At 41.4% G+C, this 24,970-nt stretch overlaps 1 protein-coding gene across 16 annotated transcripts in view; it reads right to left on the bottom strand.

The window, feature by feature from the left end:
- Positions 1-876: 876 nt before the first annotated feature.
- The window catches only part of LOC106966574 (pro-neuregulin-1, membrane-bound isoform), a 222,131-nt gene continuing 198,037 nt past the window's right edge, over positions 877-24,970 (bottom strand). For 3 of the 16 annotated variants that reach the window (XM_027077338.2, XM_053216388.1, XM_027077334.2), the window contains 7 exons: positions 24,012-24,070; positions 17,612-17,635; positions 12,855-12,957; positions 10,999-11,125; positions 8,494-8,624; positions 7,479-7,685; positions 877-4,684 (listed from right to left, as the gene is read on the bottom strand). In XM_027077338.2, the coding sequence (XP_026933139.1) occupies positions 4,033-4,684; positions 7,479-7,685; positions 8,494-8,624; positions 10,999-11,125; positions 12,855-12,957; positions 17,612-17,635; positions 24,012-24,070 (1,303 nt within the window). In that variant the 3' untranslated portion in view covers positions 877-4,032. Of the gene's footprint in view, positions 4,685-5,077; positions 5,220-7,478; positions 7,686-8,493; positions 8,625-10,998; positions 11,126-12,854; positions 12,958-17,611; positions 17,636-24,011; positions 24,071-24,675; positions 24,744-24,970 lie in introns of all 16 variants that reach the window. The other 13 variants (XM_027077340.2, XM_027077341.2, XM_053216386.1 and 10 more) reach the window with 8 other exon arrangements.

The following is a 24,970-nucleotide window of genomic DNA, read 5'->3' as shown; positions in this document are numbered from 1 at the left end:
GTTTTCCTTTCACAACTGCAGGTATTGTCACATTGACATTTCCATTAGCCCGGAGAAGTTTCTTGCAGTCACTACAGAACATGTTAACAACCAGCACCCAGGCAATCATGCCCTAAGACGTCCTCTCTGCTATGTTACTGTGTATGGGGCCGGGGTTGGGGGGGGGTGGACGGGGGGAGGCAGGGGGTTGTGTGAGAAGGGGAAGAAGATATTGTATTGCTTGCTTATGGCCCTTTTGACAAGGAATACAGTCGTAAGCAGAACCAACAGGCAGAAGGTGATGAAAGAACAGGCAAAAGCAACAGACAGACGAGATGATCATGGGGTCCATCAGACACATTCCTAAATTAATACAACTGTCGCAGTCAGATGGAAGGTGCTGGTCTAACAGACTCAAACATTAGTCTGCTGAGCAACACTCCCACGCCTCCACAGAGTAGCATTTTTATTGCAGTATGTCCTTCATGGAAAATGAACAAAATTTTAAATAAATCACAATTACTTATTGCTTAGTATTTTGGATAATAAATTCTTTAGTTTATCAGTACCTCAGGGCCTTCAAATGTGCATTCTTCAAATAGTTTCAATTACATATACATTCTTTCTCCTGAACAATAAATTATTCTTTAAAAAAAAAAAGTAAAAGGAAAAGATACATAATTTTAAAGCAAAGAAAAACAAAAAAACATATATTTTTGACATTTGTCTTAAACTTATATGAAAACAACTCTATGTTAGATGCTTAAATATAAATAATAAAGGACATTATGTTATTTACAATGTTACACAGTAAGTTGAGAGAGTAAAAAAAACTGACATTAACTCATAAAGACAGTAAATGATTTAGGAAAACATCCAAGTAACGTACAATGTGTATTTACAAAAGAATATATAATAGAACTCGTGATATGTGGCCATTTCCCTTTGCCTGCATTTCTCTGCAGTGTTTCCTGGGTCCTTGCAGATAGAAATCTCTGTGGGTGGTGAAATGGAGCCAGTGCTAAAAGATAAAACAAGGCCTTCCTTATTTCCACTAATGTGAGCCATGCACCTTTTTACCCAGGCCAAAAAAAAAAAAAAAAAAAAAAAATAGTTATGAGCTAGTTACCCTGGATAAACTCCATCTACATCACGACAGTCGCACCAAAACACGGAAGATATGGTATGTCGGTGTCTGGGACACATTCACATATGCTCAGGCAGAGTGCCATTTTGTAGACAGCATGAGGCCGTCCAGGCAATCTTGGGGGGAAAATAAAAAGGTCATACCAGCCAAGAAGGGAGAGTAGGCTGGGAAAGGAATCTTGAGTGACGGAAAGAAGTTTTGCGTCCGCTGCGCTACCCCTCATGGGATATGACGTCAGACCCGGGGAGACAAAGCTGCTGTCAAACTCCCAGGTGGCCTCCCCCACCTGACAAAAGCCACGAAAACTTGCCACATGCTGGGAATATCGGTTCACGCTCCTTCTTTGCATTGCCACTGCACTGTCTGAGTTTATGAACAGAGCTGGTTGAGAGCGATGTGGTAACTACCACAGAGGAGTCCTTGCGAACACAAAGCTCATGGTTGCAACGCACAGCCCTGAGGAACCAGCCGTCCTTTCTTCTCAGGGGGAGCTCTGGTCCTATAGATGGAAAGGCTGTCCCAGCTAACATGCCACCTCTCTGAGTGACCAGCATCAAGTCGGAAATAAAATTTCCTCTTGTCCTAACTGTTCATATGTATTTGTGACCTGAAACATTTAGAGCTATCTTCACACTGGGGAATATGTTCATTGCTCTCAATAGGAGATTTGATTTATTCCTGGAATTCTCCACCGTGGGGCCTTTGGGTACTCCAATGCCTGAGGATTTCTGAAACAGAGATTTTGGACTTTGAATTCACGGTAGAAATTTCTTTATTGACATAGCCTCTGGATGAGCCAAGGCCTTCCAAGGCAATATTGGCATAAGTTAGAGAAGCTCTTTGGGTCGACTGTCTTCTTCCCCTGCCATGAGCTTACTCGTTTCTACAGAACTGGGCAATCAGAGCGACTTGTGCAGCCTGACAGGAGCAGTGAGGACACTGCTGAGAACAGAGAAAGCAGCTTGTGAATAAGGAAGGACAGGTTAGGATACCAAATACTAAAAGCAACTGCCAGGACCTGCAGACAGACACCTCTGTGGGTTGCAGAAACATGTAAGGAGCTTAATGACATGACCCATGCCCAGCCCACGTTTCCCCAAGACCTCCTTGCCTGTCACGTCTCCTCGTTAATGTTCATATAGAAATTTGATGAGGAACTAAATTCAGTTCACCTGCAAACAAGGAGCCGTTGCTTTCGCTGACTTCACACCTGGTATTCTGAACCCCCTGTCAACCTGCTTCCCATTTTGTCGCATGGATCCTAGGAGGTCACTGGGAATCTAAGTAGAGCTCTAGCCAGCTTTGACAGATACCTGGCAGGGCATGAAATGGGGTCTGCGTTGTTTTTGTTTTTTAATTGCCTTGTTTTCCTGAATCAGCAGTTATCTCAAATGGTAACACCTCTAGGCCTTCTTTGGACTTACAATCACAGAGAACATGCAAAGTTCAGACCCGTCTTCATCCTGTTTTGTGACAGTAAAGCAGAAAGTAAGAAGTGGGGCAGGGATGGATGATAAGGGCTGCAGATGGAGAGGTCAGTACACAGGTGGGGGTCACTTCTGCAAGGAAAGGTGCAATCTTTTCAACACTACCAACATTTCCTGATGAATCATCGCTCGTGGAAGGTTCTCGCTAATCACAAATCACATGCACATTGGCCATTCCTGACAAAAATGTTCATGCATAGTTGTGACCTAATCAAGGCAACATCGAAAAACAAGAGAAAAATCATGAGGAGGAGGGAGCGGTCAACAAAACTGTTTAAAACTGCAATCATGTCACACAGCTGTTCTCCACCTGCGCCTTCTATACATTCACTGTTTCTAGACACACTACAACAGAAATATTGCCTATGGTGACTAATCACCACCACATACAGCAGGCACATTTCACTGCAGAAGCATTGCAGACCAACTGCTGAGTGTGCTGTTTCAGCTGGTTGGCTTGTGCCATGACACGTCTATTCTCCAGCTGTTAGGACACAACCAATCCCTGGCTCCAAAATCAGTGGACAACCCAAGTCAGGAACGATTGCACCTTTTTCAGCCACCATTTGCTCTTCAGCTAGATGACCTGTTGTGTCATTCCCCCAGAAGGCGAGGCGAGTCCTCTTATAAAGTGATGGATGTACCCTGATAGCAAGCCAGAGCCCGAGTTCTATGCTCTCCCCCAAACTGTTGCTCTTTGTCAAGAAAAAGAAACCAAAAGAAAGCAAATGGCTGCTCTTTTCTAGTGAGAGCCAGCTGTCTTCTGATGAAGAATATAGTTTAAAAAAAAAAATCACAAGATTACTTTCTTCCTAATATTTAACATTACTTAATGCAGTTTCCTGCTGTAATTAATAGTAGCATGCTGTTGGATCTACTATTATCTCAGAGCCCAGTGAAGCGAACCTTTGGCTGGCGGAGTAGACACAACTCATTTCGTATACCGAAAGCAAAAGAAAACTTCGTACAAAAGAGAAGAGTATTTGGATGGATGTGCCATTACAAGACGTACTGATCGGGCGCTACTAGAAGCAAACGGAGGGGAAGTTGCAAGTCTCACAAATCATACATCCTGTCAACATCATAACGCAATGCACAAGAAGCCAGCGAGAACTGAATATATGGGAGGTTTTGCTGAAATACTGTGGAAAAGCAATCACAGTAACTGTACAAAACTTGCTCTCAACGTAACAGAACATAAAGGCACCATTGATATCTTTCTCGTTTTGAAATACTGTAAAAAATTGCTACATATGGCACATAACACATTTTTACATACATATATTTAATTTATAAAAGTTTTTTTCCTGTTTTCTATTCGCAGAACTGCTAAAATAAAATAAATTGTTTAATTTAAGGTGGAATACTTTATTATATAAAATAAAGTTTTACAGGTGAATCTATGTGTTTATTTAGGTTTTATACAGCGATAGGGTCTTGGTTAGCGATTACACTCGTCAGCCTGGCCTGCAATTCTTCCTGCGGAGAGAAGCGGCCTGCTGGGTTAGTCCTGCTGTCCGCCAGGCGGAAGGCAGGTGCTGCCTCAAGACTGGCGGCCAGGGGGTTCTGAATGCCCAGGAAGGGGGTATCTTCCCCTACTCTCTCATCTTCTGTCTCGCTCTCTGAGTGAGTGCCTTCTGCACTTGCGTTGCTGTCCATTTCCAACCTGTTGGCAATGTGGCCATTGGGCTTGGTTCTTTTGGGCCGCCGGCTACTGGTGAGTTTCTTAACAGGCTCTTGAGCTGGCTCGTACTCCTGGGTGGTTTCATACTCCTCGTCCTCCACTATCCTCAAGGGGCTAGGGGGCAGGCTGTTGCTCTCATGCGCGGGGTTATGGTGGTAGGAGGTGAACTGCGGGGGGTGGCGGTCACACTTCTCCCGCAGCCTCGGTGGTGTCACGAGAAGCAGAGGTCTTTCTTCTTCCACGAAGGGGCTGACTGCCATGGAGGGCATGGATGCCGTCGTGCCGGACACAGGTGGAGACATTTCCGAAGGGGGCGATTTGGGGGAGCTTGGCGTGTGGAAATCTACAGGTGACATACGAGCCGGGGTGGTCATTGCTGACACATACCTGTGTGAGCACAGAATACCCCGCGTGAGTGTGGTGGAATAAGAGGCATCCAAGCCGGGAGGGGACGGGGACAGAATTCGCGATATTACAGAATCAGAAAACAAAGACGGTCGATTCGTTGGATCCATCTGGATTTTTAACGCTAAGGACATTCAGCACCCTTGGAGTCTAACATTATGTAGCCAAGAGTTTCCTCACAGGAGTGCATGCAAAGATCAGCTAAGTGGCCTAACTCATGGAAACTTTGGGGATTTTCAACCCCATCATCATGGGGTTTTAAATAAAAGCCTGTGAGTCAGGATAAGAGGGCACTAGGTCCCGGAAGCCTTTCAGTTTACGAGGACCAAGGCGCGGGGATTTGGAAGGGAAACAAGTATTACTTAAATACTATACCTTCCTAAAGGCCAAGGGGTCTTAGAGAATGAAGCCCAAATGGGGAATGGAAGAAGATCTAAGATGAGTTGCTGATAGCTGGATCTGAATGCATTTGGATCTGTGTGCCTTGTTTCTCCTTAGCTCAGCTATAAGGTTATGTCTTATGAAAAAAAAAGAGCATAGTAACTTAGATTTATTCCTGATAACAGTGTAACACATTTGTGTGCTTTTAGTTTTTCCATGAAATGCTACCTCTTCACATTCAATTTGCAACTATCCATCTCACTGACCAAGACGTTCAGAAATAAGCCTGGGAGAACCTTATGTTGGCTCCCTGGCTATGTCCAATCTCCAGTCCACCTCTTTTCAAAAACCCAAGGCTGTATCAATCTTTGGCTTATATTTGGTGACTGCTCAAGGGGTGGCTGTACCATGTTACCTTAGGTCCTGTTATGTCCAATGGTGCTCGGTAAATCTCACTGTGACTACACTGAGTGCATTCTTTATTGTTTTCTTTCTTTCTTTCTTTCTTTCTTTCTTTCTTTCTTTCTTTCTTTCTTTCGTTTTTTTTTTCCATATCACGTTTTTCTCCACCAGAACAAGAGACCTGACTTACTACTGAGGAAGAAGGGGCTTATTCAGAGTCACATTTCTCAACTTCTATAAAAATGTTGCCAATGCACAGCACCAAGGACTCTTTTCTTCACATTGGCATTCACAGAGTCTAATTTGACATTAACTTGTGATGACACAGGACACCATTTTCTGAACTCTAGTTAACAGGAACAGGAAGCCTATTAACTTTCCTGCTTTTCAGCCATGATTCAGAGTCACATGGATGTGAGGTCTAGCTGTGTCTAAACTGGGAAGGCGTCTTAGAGATTGAAATACTTGGGGCTCGAGGCTTCAACTTTCGTTCTGGGGATACTTAAATTAAGCTCTCTGAGAAACGCTAATCCAAATTCAACCAATGCGTACAGGCAATGGATCTTTTCTCTCCATGCTCTGTAGGTCCCGGTATATTTTGCAGTCCTAGATAATATCTGTGGTATGCGTGGAAGCCCACCACAGCAGGGAAATGTCAGCCTTTAAAGAGAAATATCACATGTAGTGATGAAGAAAGAATTTGTCCCTGAGGTCTTTTTCAGGTCTCAAAAAATAATGAATTAAGACAGATAGAATGTCTTAATACATAAAGATGCAATTATATGAATTTAAGACTCATGTTTTAAACCAGTTTGGGACCATGCCTACTTTTTCACAGATGAATGACAGAGCAGCCTTTAATTCCATAGAATTCTGAAATACCATTTTGGGGCAAAGACCCTTGAGGAGTGGTCAGCAAGCTCTACATGACCTGGTGGCCCCAAACTAGTCATCTTTTGTTTTAAGGACTGCCCAGTCAGTCCATGAGTGGACAGAGTCTATCAGAGTTATCTCCGCCCATGTAACTATCAAATAGGTATGGACACGTACCAAGGCAACATCACGTAAACCTTTCAGCAAGTGGTCAAAGATCACACTGAGATGGTGATATATAAACAAACAAATGACACCATTTTGGGTTTGCAAACAAACAAGCAATAGCGTACTGATATGCTGCCAATGCTGGTTGGATATAACTCTCCCAATTTAACTGAAAATGAATAAAGAGAACCTATGAATTCAGTATCCCTAGTAAGCATCTCTTAGTTTGCTTTCTTCTACTCTTCATTTTACCTTGTCTGTAACTCCCCCAGCCCAATCCGAGATTCCCCAGAAGAAAGCCAAAACATTCTGGAATAAAGGACCATGTCAAAAGCAATATTGGTTTGGAAACCAGCTGTGAAGACTGCCAGACACAGCAGGCAAAACATTTATTTATTCATCCCTTCTTCGAATTTCATAAAAGGGATACTATGTGGTGGAACACAAGCGGTCATTCCCCACGACAGTCAGCAGTGACACAGCCCTTGATTTGATTTAACCGAGGCTGGAAGGTAAGAAAGAGTTAGCACACGAGAACACGACAGCAGCTCGACCAGAGTTTGGGTAACTGGCAAATTAGAATTACAGAAAGGGTCCTTATCAACCATTGGTGCCATCTCTCTAAAGTTACAGCCGAGAAAACTGAGATCCCGGGTGGGTCTGAGCCTAAGGCCAGAGCTAGGAACTCCAGGTTTGCCGCACCTTCCACATCAAATCGTTCCCGCTCTTTAAGGGTCTGCTGCCTGTCAGCCGCTGGGATGACGCGAGAAGCTCAGGAGAAGTGAGCTCAGACAAAAAGATGACTTCCTCAGCTAGGAACCTCCTAGCACAGGCAACTGCTGCCTCTTATTCTCATGAGAGTAGATTTCCGTAGGTGAGACCGCAGGTGCTCACGGGGATTCCCCTACTGCGTCTCTTTCTCCTCTGCGGTAGCTGTGCCCTTGGGGTTTACCTTTCACTATGAGGAGAGTCTCGGTAGGAGTCAGGGGTTTCTCTGGCATGCCTGAGGAAGCTGTTACACTCGCGAGGGCCTCCCACGCCATTAAGTCGTCCTCTTGGGCCCCCAGAGGGGCTGCTGTGCCTACTGTTCTCTACTGATGACATCATGATTACAGAGTGGCTTTCCGAAATGATGCTTTCAGTGTGCCCATTACTCCAGCTAGAGGGGAAACATGAGAGGCGAAGAGATATACTTATGCATTTCTTAATTACATGCCAAAATGGAAATGAAAGGACGTGATCTGGTAACTATTTCAAATTATCGGTGTATCGGCAGTTCACTACAACATTACTTGTCTCAGAATAGAATTGTCAGAAAGATACTCGCTCTAGAAAGGATTTAGAATGGCTTTGTAAGGATACAGCTTATGTATTTGCTCACCCATTTGACACATATTTTCCAAATGTCGCTATGTACTATGTATTCGTACAATCTCTCTGTTCTTGAGCGGCTTACGTTAAGGAAATACTTGGCCTGTGAGCTGCATTTTGCAGTCCAGTGTTGCCCTTGGTAGCATGAACTGGATCAGCAAGACATCTGAGAATTTAGAGTTCAGTTATTAAACCAGTTCGCACATGCATTTCCAAAGGCAACCCAATCATTGGAAGAAGCCAACTTTTAAGCATTATAGAGCATCTAAGCCAGACTTTTTCCACTATAGCAATTCAGTGAGGGGTCGGGCCTGAGTAAAGACAATCTCTAAAATGGGGAATGAAGATCCTGTGGGTAGGCATTCTTTTCATTTTCAGTAATGAAAAACTTGAGGCTCAAATTTAAACAGCAATTAAATGGCAGAGCCAGTTGATGTCCAAAGTCTGTTTTTGTCCTAAACCATACATTTAACCGTGTGTCCCTGCCTCATAAGTGAGTATCTTCTGTTCCTTTCTTAGGCAGTGACAGCAAAAGGCAATATATACAAATTTACTCTTGGAGGAGTGCCTTATAATTTTATTTTTCCTTCTCATACCTGTGACTAGGAGTCTGAGTGACAGTGGTGGAGTGGTGAGCTGTAGAGGTATAGTGACTGGTCGAGAAAGATGTCTCCGCTTCTCTCTCAACAATATGCTCACTAGAGATGACGTTTTTAGAGACGTATTGCTGGATAAACAAAGAGACACAACTTGAAGATTCATATTAATCAAAACAGTAACATCAGCATCACACACACATATCTATTCTAAGTACATATGCTTCCTAATAAATTCCATTTCTCCAATGGTCAGATGGCAGGTCATACCCTGGCTACATGGCCTTTAAATTCAATAAATGAAATTAATAAATTATCCTTTGGATGTGCACGTGGCATAGATTCTATAGTCTTAACTGCATATTATCAGAAACAGACCTATTCCTTCTATCTTATTTCCAACTGAAAATGTGACTGGAATTCAATACAAATCTCTGCCTGATATCCATTTTTGTCATCGTTGTTATAAGTGAAAGAAGATTAACAGATAGTTGACTGAAACAAAAACGTAGAGATGGTTTGTCTTATTTCAAATTTCAAGTCAGTGGAGGAAGTTTTTTGGTTTTTTTTTTTGTTTTTTTTACAATATCTGCATTTGGGATCTACCTTTCTTTTTCAGTTTCCCAGCACCCATGTTGCCCTAATGATATCACTGAAATTTTTAACTTATCGGTGGTAAGACTAACACAGCCACCAAGCGATCTGAAGGACGTACAGAAGCTGTCGAGATCACACATCTTGACAAAGCACATAACGTATAGGGGGCGTATCCATGGTGCAGATAGATTCTACTTTATTTTCATCACCAAATCACACTAGCTATTACTTCACTAGATTCAATATCCACTGCAGTCAATGAAAGAAGCACACTTTGAAGTTGTCTTTTAAAGACACCACATTGAGTAAAATAGCAGAAAAAGGCATGTAAAGGAATATTCTCAGTTGAAATGGGCACTTTATAAGCAATGGGCTGTGGGCTTTAAAAGAACCTGATGTGTTTACGGAAACCCCCAAAATACACAGCTCGAGTGATGTTTGAAACTCTGGCTGGTTCTTTTAGCGGAAAGGCTGTTATTCCATGTGGCTCTTTCTGGGACGTAAAGTTAGCTTGTTTTAGGGCAAAGATGGTGATGTCATAAATAATGAGCTCTTCCTAGTCTGTGTACCATTTCACTCTTGGTCCTTGAAAGGCAATGTAACCTTAGTGAATCTAATGAAAATGATACTTAACAATTATTGAACACTCACTGAATGTCACTGGGCTAAGTGTTTTATATGGATTGTCTTATTTAATGCTCACAGAACTTTCTGAAGTAGGTATTATTTTTAGGCCTGTTGTCATCATGAGGAAACAGGGTTTAGACAGATTAAAGCCTAAAGCAACACAGCCCAAGACATAATTGGAATCACGCAGCCACTTAGACACAGTGACAGATTGGAGGTGTGCCTGTATGTAGTGAATGCATTTATCAACTGTGTAGAACATTCCAGTGAACACTGGTCGGGGGAGGAAAGCAGCAAAATATACTCTGTCCCTGGAAGGTCTTCGCTACAGGTCTTGCTGGTAGTAACCACCAAGGCTGAACAGGATTCTAGGATAGATTTGCTCCAAACAAAAGACACATTTTCCTATAGGATAGAGAGTGGTACTGAATGTAGTCTTCAAGCTTTGCCTACAAAAAGCCACGCATCAGAGGGAAATGAAGTGAACAGGAAAAAATTATGGTGCAAAAAATATGGAGAAACACTCCAAAAGGCAGGAAAGCTGAGTCCGGCTCTAGGAGGCTGGAAATATTGTATCTAAAGACTCTTCAGAATGTATGACCTATTTCTATCTAAAAGCCTAGTGCTTGGTAAATTTTAAACAGAATGTTTGAGTGATTGAGGATCTATTTCCTCTGGAGGGTTTGACATCCTATAGAAAGAGTCCGGGAAGAGGAGGCATCGTTCTTTCAGTTTTGCCACTGAGAAGTGAGTTTGATAAGTCACTTGGCCCTTCCACGCCCTAATTTTTCCCTTGGTAAGTCAGAATCAGTAAATCATTGGGCGCTGGGAAATGCCTCTAATAAAAATGAGTCTAAAGCCCTTAGCTCAGTTATTAGCACTAATCAGTTATAGACTGGAATAGCCTTCATTTCCAAATCATAAAAATAAAATAAAATAAAATAAAATATTTCCCCCCGATTCTTGTATCATTCATTTCATTATTTTTCTTTCTGTTTTTCTTTCCTTTCTTCCGGTCCTCGTCTCCCTGCAGAACAAACCCAATATTATTATGCCAACCCCTTAATGAACACTTTGTAAGAGGAAATGTGCTGGTGTTACAGGAACCAAATTCACTTTAAAAAATGTTCCCATTCTTTTCTCCTGGAGAAACCCTGGATTCCTGGAAGCTGTGGTGATTAATGGCAGTAGCGAAGAGCCTAAGAGCTTTAGAAAATAAACTTCAAGGTGCCTGAACAGAGGAGAGACGCTCAGCTTTTCCACTGGCCAGAGTCAACATACATTCACCAGCTGGACGTTCTCGGGGGGTGGGTTGGGGTGGTGAGGCCCGTTTGCTATGTTCACCATGTTGTTTCGCTCAGACCGAAGACTCTGCCGAAGCCGGTCATGCAGCTTTTTCCGTTGTTTCCTGGATATGAAAAAGAGGGAGCATTTATTATTATTTTTTCTGTTATTTGGTACAGTCAATTTTTATCCTACCACCATGTAACTCAGGTAGGAGATTAGTGGTGGTGACAGGAGAGGGTGTCCCACTCCATCTCAGAGTCTGCCTATGGACAGAAGTGGAATCCCACATTCTTAGTGAATAGATTTAAGAAGTTGGGTGGGATTCTTACAGAAATTGAACCGGACTGCTGAGAGATAAGAAAAAAAAAAAAAAGGAGAAGATACATCAAGTTGATATTTGGCTCAAACCCCAACTTTGGTCATCAATCCATCTTTGCCTAAGTCTTACACATGGTCATTTGTCTTAGGTAACAATCTGTGCCGTGCAATGGACGAGGCTGATTCTGATTTCATGTATGATTTTGTCTGTGGGTCTCTTAAGGAAATGCAGTTAATTTGGAATCTGTGCCTCATACACAGTGTGTGAGCATGTATAGCATCGTATATGAGCGCACACAGGTACATATTTTGCCAGTAGATTTAGCGCAGTTATAACATGATCTCACTCCGGTAACGTTTTTTTTGTGTAACTAGGCAATGAGTATTGAAATATTGAAGTTGAATCTAGTAGGACTCATAAGGTAGATTCTAGTAAGGCTTATCTCTATCACTCAATTCTGTCAACACATTAAATCCTGGGGTACTGGGGCGCCTGGGTGGCTCTCATAGTTCGTGAGTTTGAGCCCCACGTTGGTCTCTGTTCTAATAGCTCAGCGCCTGGAGCCTGCTTCGGATTCTGTATCTCTCTCTCTCTGTCCCTCCCCTGCTCGTGCTCTGTCTCAAAAATAAATAAACATTACAAAATTTTTAAACAAAACCCTGGGGTATTCAGAAAATGCCATTCATGCCCTTAATTTTATGGTATAAAAGCATATTGTCTTTGTTCTTCAATGCAACGTTCAGGCCATGATAATATCCCCATGACTAGTTTTGGCAAGAGAGTTTATGTGATGAAGCACCAAAACAAAACAAAACTGTTAACGTTATTTCCTACTTTAAGTGGATCTTCTACGTAAGAGAGAAAAGTGAAGGGACTTCATGCCACACGGTAATTGTGTTTGTTCATAGGGACCCAGCTTCAAGGGCCAGACACAGTGAACACACATCTGCTTTAGTGTTTTCTCTAATTCTTTCAAAGCAAGATTTGCTTGATTTTCCTCCCATGAGATTCCTTTTGTACATCTCACGCTTTGAGAGCATTTGAACCAGTAAGCTCATTAGATGGAACAGAAAATCAATCCCAATGATGTTTTTAAAAACCTGCATTCCCAACACCACCAAGTGTTTCCTTTATCTCCTAAGTCTGAGCGCAAAGCAGAACACGTCCTCGGCAGGGATAGGACAAGTGCGCCTTGGTCACTGACTGCTGTCCTCTCAGGATGTGGTGCACGTCCACACGCACACGCATGTGCCCCACAGGCCCGTCCCTCTACCCCTTTTGATCACGGGCCGTGGTCAATGACCAGAAATCTTCTGAACATTTTCGCACAAACAGGCAGAGCTTTCTAGTTATGTGATTAGAAAAGGTCCTCCAGAGAGATTATTCTGGGGAGAAACATGAGAAGAAACATCCCCCTGCCTCCCCACTCCCCCTTCTCAAGACCAGGCCATTGAATCTGTTTTGCGCAAAGCCCCGCCGGCTAGGCCGTCTCTGCGTGAAGGGGAGAGAGGCACGGAGGAGGAAGCTTTACTTGGTTTTGCAGTATGCCACCACACACATGATGCCGACCACAAGCAGGGCGATGCAGATGCCGGTGATGGTCAGCACTCTCTTCTGGTAGAGCTCCTCCGCTTCTGGAAAGGGATGAGAGCAGACGTCACCAAGGCCCCCTTACACGTGCCGGGACTTAACAACTGAACAGTTGGCATGCTGCGTTGGCATTGTCCATGTTCACAAGAAAGTAAATACGAGACAATTCATTACTTTTGCAGACATACTTAAGGTACAGCATACTCTGCATTGTACTTTGAGCATAAACAGCAAAGCCAGCTGGGGCCATGTGCGATTAAAAAAAAAATTACACTATTAAGTTACTTTACGTATAAGCTGCAGGTATATATGTATTAAACTGGCAAATCATCAACATTAATTATAAAATAATTATTTAGTCAAAACTGTAGTTTTTAATTAAATTAAAAAAAAAACATATCTTGCAAAGACAACAGGAATCAATGCCAATAAAACGAGTTGGGGTTGGAATCACTGGGGCCATCCTCCCCTCCTCCCTCTTCTCCATCCCCCCCCGCCCTCCCAAGCCTCTTTTTATTTCCCATCTATGTTATATTCCGGTGGTCTTTACAAGGAGCCATTTCTAAATTTAAAAAAATAAACTCAAAGACATTTGCAAACATGAGCTTGACTTGTAGTTAGCAACAAAACTGAGGCAGGATCCCTACGATTAAACTGTAAAATGTAAACATAAGCCACACGGTGGGGGTAGCAGTGTACTGTATCAGAGAAAACCCAATATGGTGGGTAAGATAGTCCTGGGCCAAGATGGAGATTTGTCCTTTGAAAGACAATTATTATTACCCCACCAGTTGTACTTAGACACCTAATGTATCTGTGTAAAGAAACCACTAGCATCCATGATATGCGACTTGGAATAGATTGTAATGCATTGCTGTGTTGACCAGCTTGGCAAATTAGCTAAGGTAGGTTACACTAAGGGAGTCCGATGCTTAGAACTTTGGGTTAAGAGCAGCACTGTACCCCCAATGTGACCAGTATCTTCTTCATGGAAGTCTTTCTATTTGCAAATCGGTTTTTGGGAGGGATCATTTGATTATACGTTGGTGGGTCAGGCTTTTAATGAGATTGGCAGATTTCGTGGTGAACCTGATCCCTTAGGAACTGAGTTTCCAACTAGTCTAATTATATTTATTGGAAGATATTCACTGAGAAAGAGAACTCAACCAGTGTAGAATAAGCAATGTAAGTGGAACTTGCCAAATTGATTAATAAGCTGGTCAAAAACTGGAGGATGTTGTGCAAATGACGGTCTCTTATCTGGACGTCGACATGGGGCCTTAGGGAACATTTTTGGTTTACATTCTCAGTCTTAGCCACCACACCTTCTTCTCTGCTGAGAGAGGGCAAGTCGCAGAAAGGTCTTCTCGAAATGAAAAAGTGCGTTTTATTTTCTGTGATACAGTAGACCTTACCATTAAACAAAAAAACATTTCCTACAAGCCAAGCCCATGGTAATCAAATTCCAGTTAACAGATCAGGAACATTGTCAAATCAAATTAATAGAGCACTGATTATTAACAGGAGGAGAAGGAGAATAGAAGTCAGTGGGTAAAAGACTAGAATGCTACAGAAATTCTACAAAAACAAACCAAAAGGGTGGGAAGTGGGAAGGAAAAAACAAACCAAGAGGACAGACAGACTGACAGAATGACGGAGAGAGGGAGGAAGTCGGGTACGAAGGAAAACAAGGTTGAAAGTGAAGGAGCCATCTGAAGTCCCTGGCACAGCATGCCCGATACTAAGGGAAGAAAAATAAATAAACAAAAGAAAACCAGAGGGAGGAAATGCTGGGCGGGAAGAGAAGGTGGATGTAAAGTTGGAAGGGTGAACCCATACAGCATAACTCCTACCCTAGGCTGGCGGTCACGTGGCAGCCACAATTAGAAAGCAAAGCAGCTGGTGCATTGCAAGGAAACAATGAACCAGGAGACAGAGTGGTGGCACATACTTTGGCCGCAAAAGTCAGATGATGAGGTGGAAGGTGAATGCTTCTTTGTTAATTGCTGTGTCTGCTGCCTCCCCTCCCCCACAGCCACAGGACAGGGAATTAAATTTTATGAGGTGTTAATCTGTGAGCTGGTGCCACGGGAGCTTCCTCCTTGACCTGGCATCTGGATCAGTTTTTAGCACTATGTCTAAGAAGGAGAGGTGGGGCCCGGGACAGGAGGCAGGGTTCCTGCCGGTGTGGTAAGTTGGTTCGGAAACAGGAGTGTAGACGTGTCCTTGACCCTGCTTTACCCTGCCCTCTTTCGCTCATTCTCTTTTTTTCTTCTTTTGAAAGGAGGAGGGCTTGGTGGCACTGGCATCTTGACGTTCTATTTTTAGAAAAAGCTGGGAGATTACATCTGCAAACCGTGAAAATGGGATGTATACAGGGACCCAAGGGGGAAAAGGCATCCCACTACTCCCAGGGATTCCGTTGAGAAGTTTTTCGGCGGTTGTTCGTTAGGAAAGGATAGACTGACCTCAGTTTGTCAGCAAATGTGGTATGATGATTCACCACTCTGCCCTACGTGATACGGGAAGACACGCATTTTCCAGCGAAATTGGTCATGGAAATGAAAAAGCAGCTCAGTAAAGGCCAAAGGGTAAAGAAAGCAAAGTGCTAAGATGAACCAACTAAAGACAAGGCCCATGGAATACAGAAGGAGGATTAAGATTCTGTATTCACAACGGCATTTCCCGAATACATTAAATGTTTCCCAGTTCAGTTTCTATTCCATTTTCCAATGATTTACTAGAGCAGGGAACCCCCACATTATGAATGTGTTAAAAGGGAAATACTTGATGAACAATAATGAAAACAATGGGTTCTTTTGACCCCCCTTTTTCCTTATTATTATTTTTTTTCCTAGCGTGACAGGGTCAATAGGGCAAAAGCAAATTAGAGGCAGCGCTGAAAAAGAGAATCCGTCAGTCCAGTTGGCGGATGTGCCTTAATGAATGGAAACGCTTCCCAGTCTTTACTCTATGGTTTGGCTGAATGCTTTGCAGTGAATCAGATCGAGCATGTTTTTCTGTCTGATCTGGCCAGGCTAAGAGACAGAAGCCTTGTCTTTCTCAATTGCAATTGATCTTTAAGGTCTGATTTCCCTTAAGGATGGAACATTCTGGCTCAGTACACTGGCTGTCCTGAGACTTTGGAGTTTTAGACCGTTTGCCTGTAAGAGGTGTGCAGATACCAGCATATGGTGTCTCTACTGCTCCTTCAGGTCTTACTGAGGGAGAAGTCGTATATCTGAACTATCCATTGCCCTACCTCATTGGGAATAGAAGTATTAAATTCTAGTTAGACCCTGAAGTGATAAAGTGGGAGAAAGATGCCGTTAGGGAAAAGGAGCAGGCGATAATGGATTTGTTTTCTCCCTGTAGGAAAGGCCTGTAAGCCTTTTTAGTAGTGGAACTATTTTTATCCAGAGGGAGGTTACTTGAATAGATCCGTCTCTCTCTACGTAGATAATCTGCCACCCAATGCTGATCATGGGACCTCTTGAGATTCTCACGCTTGGGAGAGATTCTCTGATCTGCAAAGGGCCACTCCCATATAAGTGGGGGTTTTCTCACCACAGGAACCGTTTTCTCTTGGGAGTTTTTACAGGAGGAATGGTCAACCAATTGAGTTTCTAAACCTGTAACTGGCAGAACTTGGAAAAGTCTTATTCTCCACGAATTATGGAAAGTATATTAGGTATAGATGGTGACGTTATCATCCAAACGAGAGCAGCAGTTATGCTACAGGGTGCCCTCACTGCATGATGTCACTGACACCAGCTGCATGGAGATCAGATATTCTGTTAATCAGGACATTGCTTTGTTGACCCATGGCCACATTCCAGGGCTGCTGGTACTGTCCAGAAAGCCCGGGTACCTGCGCTGTGGAGCCTCTGGGATGACAGAATGGTTTCCCTCTCCTCCCAGGACTGGCCCTTGCTTCCAATAATTTAGGACAAAGGATTTCAAAGGGACTATGCCCCAAATTCATATGCTGCTAAGAGATATTTTGTGTTTACAGTGTGAACATGTCTATTTGATTACTTGTCTGGATGATCTTAGTGACTCAAGGTTAATTCCATTAGTGCTAGAATTTCCACTGAAAATAGCACAAGGCTTTTTTCTTTCTGTTTTCTATTTCCTTGCTCATAAGATAATGAAGTTGACTACAGCAGCGCTTGAACATTCCCAGAAAATCAGTCTGTGCCTACAATATTGTGTTGCAATGTCAGGGCTTTCTATGTTACTATATTAAATGGGTGATTTTTACACTGTATGTCAAGTTCCCATCAGCCTAAGACGTGGTGTGCTTTTAAGTCGATGCATTTAGAGCTTCTTTTGTTCTCAGGCCTGGTTTGGTTCTTCCCATAGCCTTCCACACCTCTCCAACTTACCCCAGCTCTGAAATAACAGCATGGTCAGATCCAGAGGGTCAAGGTACGTGGGACATGTGTGAATTTGCAGCAGGTGAGGTGATTTTAAACTCTAAGTGAAGTTTGGAAATCTAGAAACTGCTGCACTCAGTGACATTTTGGTAAACTAATCATAGATGGGACGCGGAAAAATCATTGTTATAGCTGTATGATCCCTTCTGAAGGAAAAGGAAATTAGTTAGGAATTGAAAGGTAAGAGCAGAAAAGGAAAAGATTTCAGCTCAGAGGTTCTAAATTCTGCAGGCTAAAAGGAATGATGATTGGTCCATACCCATAAATTCAATCCCAAGATGCTCTGCCAATGCAGAAAGTTGACAAAAAAAAGAAAGAAAGGAAACAAGTTTCAGAAAAGAGCAATACACTGCGCTCCAAAACACATTACACATGACTATTACGGCTCTCTGTGCGTGCACACGGAACAGGACGAATGGTGGGTGGTTAACACAAGCAGTGCTCAGGTACGCCTCCGTGAGTCCGCGTACGGAACTCGTCTTGTTAAAGAGGTGTGCAAATACCAGCACACCGTGTCTTTATTAACCCTTAAAAGACCTTACTGAGGGAGAGGTTGTCCTCATTTGGGAATAGAAATATTGTATTTATGATAATAAAGAAAGGCATTCAGTATGATTTCATTCCTCTCTTTAAAAGGCAGAAGTGCAGTTCCAGGGAGGTGATTTTTTTTTGCCCAAAGGCACATGGTTGGCAGAGCCAGGGGTGGAAGCCAAGAGGACAGCACTCAGGTCTGAAAATTTTGTCACGCTGGATTTACAGTTTTTGTAGTTTGTGGCTAGTTATGCTCTGATATTTCTCGTTGTTTTGGTTATTAAAAAATATATATATCTCCTCTGTTCCTAACCTTCTCCGCTCTCCACCACTTACATGTTCCATTCACAGAAAGCAACAAATGCTTCTGCCCAAAAAGCCAGAGAGGGAATTGGGGAACAGAGCCTGCATCTAGTTTTTTCGAAGAACTCCTGCCTGGCATAGGATAACTCTCGATGCCTCGCTTTTTCAAATTGTAAAAAGAAAAGGGGGTTGTGTGGGAGAAGGATCCAATTCCTGGGGTCCTTAGTTCAATGGATTACTTCCTCAAATAACAGAGAGCCAATCAGATGATCACTCCACGGTGCTGAGCTCCGACGGCCAGATGAGAGCCCAGCGCTCCGGGAGGGAACCCCAAGGTGTGAGCTCACAGTCCACAGTCTTGGCAGATGTGAGTGCAGAGACTCAAGACTAAAGGACTAGCAGAAACTGCACAGGTTCAAGCAAGGAAATGGGGGACATGGGCAAATTAAAAATAGAAACAAAAACCTTCCAGAAAAGATGCTTTCCAGGCTGAAGCAAAAATTGTTAATCAAATTTTATCGGGGGTGGTGGTGGTGGTGGCGGGGGACCCCTTAGGATTGCTTATTTGTGCGTGGATGGTGGAGAGGCACATGGGAAGGAAGGGCAGAAGGCACATGGAGATTCAGAGGCCTCCATTTCTTCCCTTCATCACTGACTCGAGAGATACCACAGTGGTCCAAGAAACATGACAAGGCATCGATCTCTTAACTTTGAAAACATGTGGTTGAGGGGTACTCCTCTCACAAAAACATCAGTCTGGGCATGGACAAAGCATCCTCAAGTAGAGAGGAGAAAATAAGGAGGGTCGTGTGCTTAAGTCCTCCTGTTTTCAGGTCCTGCCTCTGCCATTTGCCTGTTCAGTGACTTTGGACGTTAATTTCTCATGGACAAAATGCTTATGATACTAACACATGCGCCACAGGGAGACCCTGTGGAATAAAGGAGCCAGGAAATATGTCGGCCAACAGCAGAAGGGTTTAAGAGCTTGGAGAGTGGACTTATCTGGAGATCTACCTTGGGCCCCTTATTACATGTAGGTTTCCTTTTACCTAATTCATGGCCAGGAAAACTCTGAAAGCTGCTGGGATATACCCAAGAAGTGAGACTTTAAAAACTTTCTACCTCTTGAGGAAACGGAGCTTCCAGATTAAAAAAAAAATCAGAGAGGACATTGAGTAACAGTAATAACGAGAGGTAGTGTGGACAATAGATCAGTCTGCCTTGGTTGGCCCGGGGTACTCAGGTGAATAGCCTAAACTTTTCATAAATTAAAAGCCACAGGATTCAGGATTAATTTGGTTGCACAATGTCCACAGCAAAAGTTAACAATTTATTCAAATCCAAATGAACTTCTCTTGTCTCTGTGCAACACTCAATTTGACAAAATATTTCCCCCTCATTTGCTTCCTTTATATAAACTTTGGAACATCAAGGATAAGAATTCATTTTCCAAGGAAGTGATAATAAATTTCCTTACACATTTCCTTGAAGATGTGACTCAGTTTTTCTCCCTAGAACCCCTTCCATCATATGCCTTTTCCTCCTACCAGTCAGTAATAATTTAAGGGTTAAAGCCGAGATATCTACAGAAACTCTTTTCAGAGAATCATTATTCCATGCCTACATGAACACTGCTAATGATCTATATTAGTTGCGTAGAAAGCTTGGTTAAGTCTTCAATAAAATTAGTAGCATGCCCATGCATACATATTACTGCATTTACAGTTTTATAGGTAAGTCTGTGAGCCTAACTATAATTTCATTTCATGGGAAGTCATTCATATCAGGCAGCTCCAATTTCAAATAATTCAAAGGGAAATTGGTACTTAAAATTGGAATCTCTTCTGGCCATAAGCCCTAACAAGGAAACAAGCAGAGGAAACATGCATCATTCTCGACCTGGAGCAAATGCTGCTCTCATTTATTTTTACTATTGGTGGCTACATTTCTTTCATTGTGAGTCAAGAAAAGCAGAATACGCAAACACTTTTCATTTGATGAAGAAGTTACTACTTTCTATCTGTTCTATTTAACCCAATGTTGGCTTAGGCTCATTATGTATCATATGCTTCCTATTGAACTTCTGTCTCGCCACTACATTTTTCAAATTAAATTAATAATTCAAAAACACAAAGGTTGCTGTAAACAATTTAGTTTCCTTTTCTACATGTGATTTCCTGCTGTGCAGTAAGCAATATAAAAAATTAATTTAAATCTAAGAGTCTTCAGAAACTATTAAATATTGACTCACTATTCCTTTGCTTGAGGATTTTATAATTGTTTGAAGAGAACTGATTAACCTGTAGGTTAATTTAAATTTTTCAATTGCATCAGAGAAAAGAACAATTAAACAACTTTCTTTTGCCAAAATTATCCATCCATGCATTTACGGCTTCTGATAAAATCTGAAGACATTCAAGATTTTACTCTTTAATACTTTGGGCCTCCTTATGCAAACAATATCAAAGACATATGTATAGTCCTTTCTGCACCTCTGAGATTTCTAAAGGAGCTCTGTCAATGCCAGTGCTAAGTGGGACGTATTTAGTGTCTGACTTTTCATTTTTGACTTACCTTTACAAATGCAGATACTTTTTATTTTCACATATACAAATCCATATTGCCATTGAGCCTTTTGGAATGTAATAGGAGGCTTTCTCCGCACTCCCAAGTTTCCATGTGCACAGAAGCACATTCACCAACACACACACAAGAAAGTCTAACACTCAGTTAGAATTTATGATAATTTATGTCATAGATTGTGTCTTTATTCTACTGTCATCCAGATACACGTTGGATAAATTAGTAATTTCAATGGTTTTTAAAGCATTTAGAATCAACACAAGTAATTTATGCACTAGTAACCTCTGATTCAAAATTACATTTAAGGAGATCTATTGGGATTACTCATGCTGACAATATGCCTAAAAGTTCTAAAATTGTACTCTGTAAAAATATTCTATGATTTGGGCTATTCTATAATAACTTATTATTATATATTAGTTTATATATGATATACTTGCTGTATACGCCTCTAACTATTGAAGCTGTGTTTTTTTTTTTCTGCCCAGGAAGTCTATATATCAATTATGAATTGCCTATACATGCACATTCTCTCCCCCCGACCCCCAACAATGATCAATACAATCCTTGAAAGTAGGAACTCTGTCAAGGTAGGTCAAATTTGAAGCTGACTAACCTTGACAATATTTTCCTAGAAAGTATTATAAATATGTTTTATTTCAAGGCAAATGGCTGCCTTCAAGAAGGCCATATAAAATATACATTTATTCTTTTCTTTCATACTTTAAATCCATTTTTATAAATCAATAAATGTCCCCATAGAATACTCTGACCAGAAAAACTGCATCAAATCCTAATAATATGTTATGTGTTAATAAGCATTTTAAAAGCTGTACATTCTTTTATAATGTCATTCTTCTATTCAAAATGTGGTTTAGTAAGTCGAAAAAATGTTTCTCTTTGAACCTGGGGAATATCTTTTCCTTCAAAATTTATGTTATGTGTTTCAGACTTTATGAACACAAACAATTAAAGTTTAATCATTACCACTGTGGCAACATTTTTTATCCTTTGTGCAGACTACACTGATACTTGAACATAAAGTTCTTAAAACAGCAAAGTGTATTTTCCTGCCTTCTATATGAGAGTCTGCAGAAATGAAAATTGAAAATTTAAGCTATAGAGGTCAGAAAATTAACGCTGGGCAAGACAACTTTGGAAAGCAGTTTCTGAAGGGAAGCTCTTGCTTTTCCAGATCCGAGGGAGCCCTGATGCACAGTCATCACAGACTGCTCATAAATTCACTTCCTATCAATCTTTGTTACATCAGGGTAAATATGAAGGCTGCTTTCTTGAATGTCTTCCAAAAGTGCGATCGAAAGCTTACTAAAGATTTTATTTAAGGAATCACACTCTGATTAAATACATAGTGGCTATTTTGAAAGAATATCTTCTGAAAAAGAAAGTGGTCTAAAATAGAAGTTGAAAACATCTTCTTTGCCTACTGCTGTCAGATCTAACTGCATCATTATTTGGGGAAATAGCTTCATTTTAAAAATGCGATTCTCTATATAGTGCCCTAACATTGCCTTCAGTGCACAATGAAACTCGGTATAACACCAAACATTTAAGTGTGATACAAATGTTCAGAATTTTCACTCAATTCTACGATATGTTATCATATTTATACAGTCACATGATTTGCTAAATCTATGTTATTTGAATACAAACTGATTTCTGAAAGGAATGGCTTTAAAATATTCAGTAAAATTCTACTATTCCTCTTCTATTTTTTATTCTCCATCTTATCTACATTTAAAAAGATTAATGACATAATCTTTGATATGTAGCCTGTGTAAATATGCCATAAGCACCACCTCACTAAATAAATGATTGAATATTATGGAAATGGCCTCCCCTTAATGCATATACAATTAACTTTTCCATGAAATTTATTCTTCCACGACTGTTAACAGGAGGAACAGGATCTTATTCTTTGCATGCATACAAGTAAGGGTAAATCTCTGATTCTTTTAGGGCCCCCAAATGACCGGCTCGTATCACTATTCATTGTGTTACGTGAGTTTACACTGATCAGCTATGTCTCAGGGTGAGCAACTGACAATCTGAATCAGGGATTGATAAATCCAGCCCACTGCCTGCTTTTGTGAATAAAGTTTTAGTAGCACACGGCCATGCCTATCAGTTTATGCATTGGCTATGGCTGCTTTGTGCAGAGTTCGTGGTTGTGCAGGTGACGGTTATCACCTGCAAACCCTGAAGTATTTACTATCTGATCTTTCACAGGGAAAAAAAAAATTGTCACCCTTTCATCTCAATGAATAACTATATGGAATCCATCTTAAACACAATGCTTTGAAAGCTCCAGAATTAGAAGCGATAGCCCAGTTCACAGCAGAAGGACAAATTACATGATCTAGTTACCCGTGCAAATTATATACATGTGGATTGGGTCTTTTAAGGATGATGTTCAACCCTTCACGAAGCCATAGAAATCCAACAAAATTTCCCAGTTCTGCATTAAAAATATATATCTGGATGTAAACTATTATATTTCAAAGTAAGTAACGAATATCAAAAAACCCCTACTTGTCCCTAAAATTGTCATTGAAACTAGCATAAAGAAATGCAAATATAAAGAAATGATTGTTTAAACTAATCCTGAATCACCTGTTTCCTAAGCAACATAAGGAGAAGCCAGGATATCTCATTTGCTGTGAAATGTTTGTCATTTTCCTACTCAGTACTCTTTTTACACCTAAATGCAAACTGTTAATGAAGAGAAACATCTGAACTCTTTTTAGCATGTTTATTTGTTATAAATAACACATTCTGAGCCGAAATTAACTTACCATCATTTCAAGTGCATACTGATTACAATTTAGCAACATCCTTTGCAGGACGCTGCCATTTTATAAAGAAGATGGACTGTTTAGCAGAATGATTTTATTTTATCAATAACAGTGAGACTTTTAAATGCTTTTATTATAATTGCACTGTGTGATATTGGCTATCATTTTGTATCACATTATTCAGTATCCATTTCAGAAGCATCCGGAGCCTCACACACCTATTAGTATCTCAGAGCCCACTAGTCACGAACAGAGGAAGTAATACAATCGCTTGTGTTAATGTTCTCATGCGACAGGCAGAGGCAGTCAATGTTAGACCTGGTAAAACACATCTATGTCTAGGTGAAATCTGAGGGGAGATGCAACAAGAAAGCGGCAGCGACTGAGCATGCTCCTACTCAGGCAGAGACAGAAAGGGAGTGGACGTACTGTAGAAGCTGGCCATTACGTAGTTTTGGCAGCGATCACCAGTAAACTCATTTGGGCACCTGAGAGAAGAAACAAAAAACAATGGTAGAAAAAACAGAGAAAAAGAGAAGAGGTGAATATATGCTAGAAAGAAGCTCCTTCAGTGTCATTTGACTGAACTTGGCGAGTTCACCCTCAGGAACTGAATCTTTGTCCTAACCATGGTTTTCAGACTCTGGCATTTCCCTCAAAGGATTAAAAATCTGCACAAAATGGGGTCCTAGGGTTTGTATGACAGAAAGGAAGATGGCAGCATTGGAAGTGACTGCTTTCTTTCAGAGGGACTCACTGAAAATCGCATCTGATGGTTTCTTTATCTCCGTTTTCCACGGGACATCTTTGGTCAAAAGTGCCGGAAAGAAATGGTTTTTGGTTGGCCTGCCTGCCATGGTCACCAGAATCCCTGGCCATCCGGACTGGTCATTCTAATTCACCCCTATGATCTTTGGGGCCCAAGCTGAGAGACAGTGAAACAAACTCACACTGAATGAGTTGATGCCCCGAGTGGCTAAACCATCGTTAGGACAAAAGGAATCAGTTACAACTGAACTGTAAAAGCACCAAGTGGTAGTAATTGTTGCTGTAGTTTGGGGAAGAAAGCAAATTTCAGATTATTTTAACATACTTTCTTGGTTTTGGACTTTCATGGGCACATTCTCAGTACATCTTGCTCCAGTGAATCCAGGTTGGCACCTAGAGGGCAAAAATGTGATAAGCAATAGAACGCTAAAGACACTGAATTTTCAGACTGGCAATTTTCCTCCTATGGAATATGGAGATTCCTACAATGACCTGGTGGCTGAACAACATAAAGAAAAGGAAAAGAACACATTTAGAAAACCATGTTCCATGGAAACTGCGGGGTACATATTTTTGTTGTTGTTTGCTTCAGTCTTCATAAGGCATTTAATGATAAATGA

This window comes from Acinonyx jubatus, chromosome B1, assembly GCF_027475565.1.
Source record: "Acinonyx jubatus isolate Ajub_Pintada_27869175 chromosome B1, VMU_Ajub_asm_v1.0, whole genome shotgun sequence".
In the NCBI taxonomy this organism is placed as follows: Eukaryota; Metazoa; Chordata; class Mammalia; order Carnivora; family Felidae; genus Acinonyx; species Acinonyx jubatus.
This window is presented reverse-complemented; position numbering and strand designations above follow the sequence as displayed.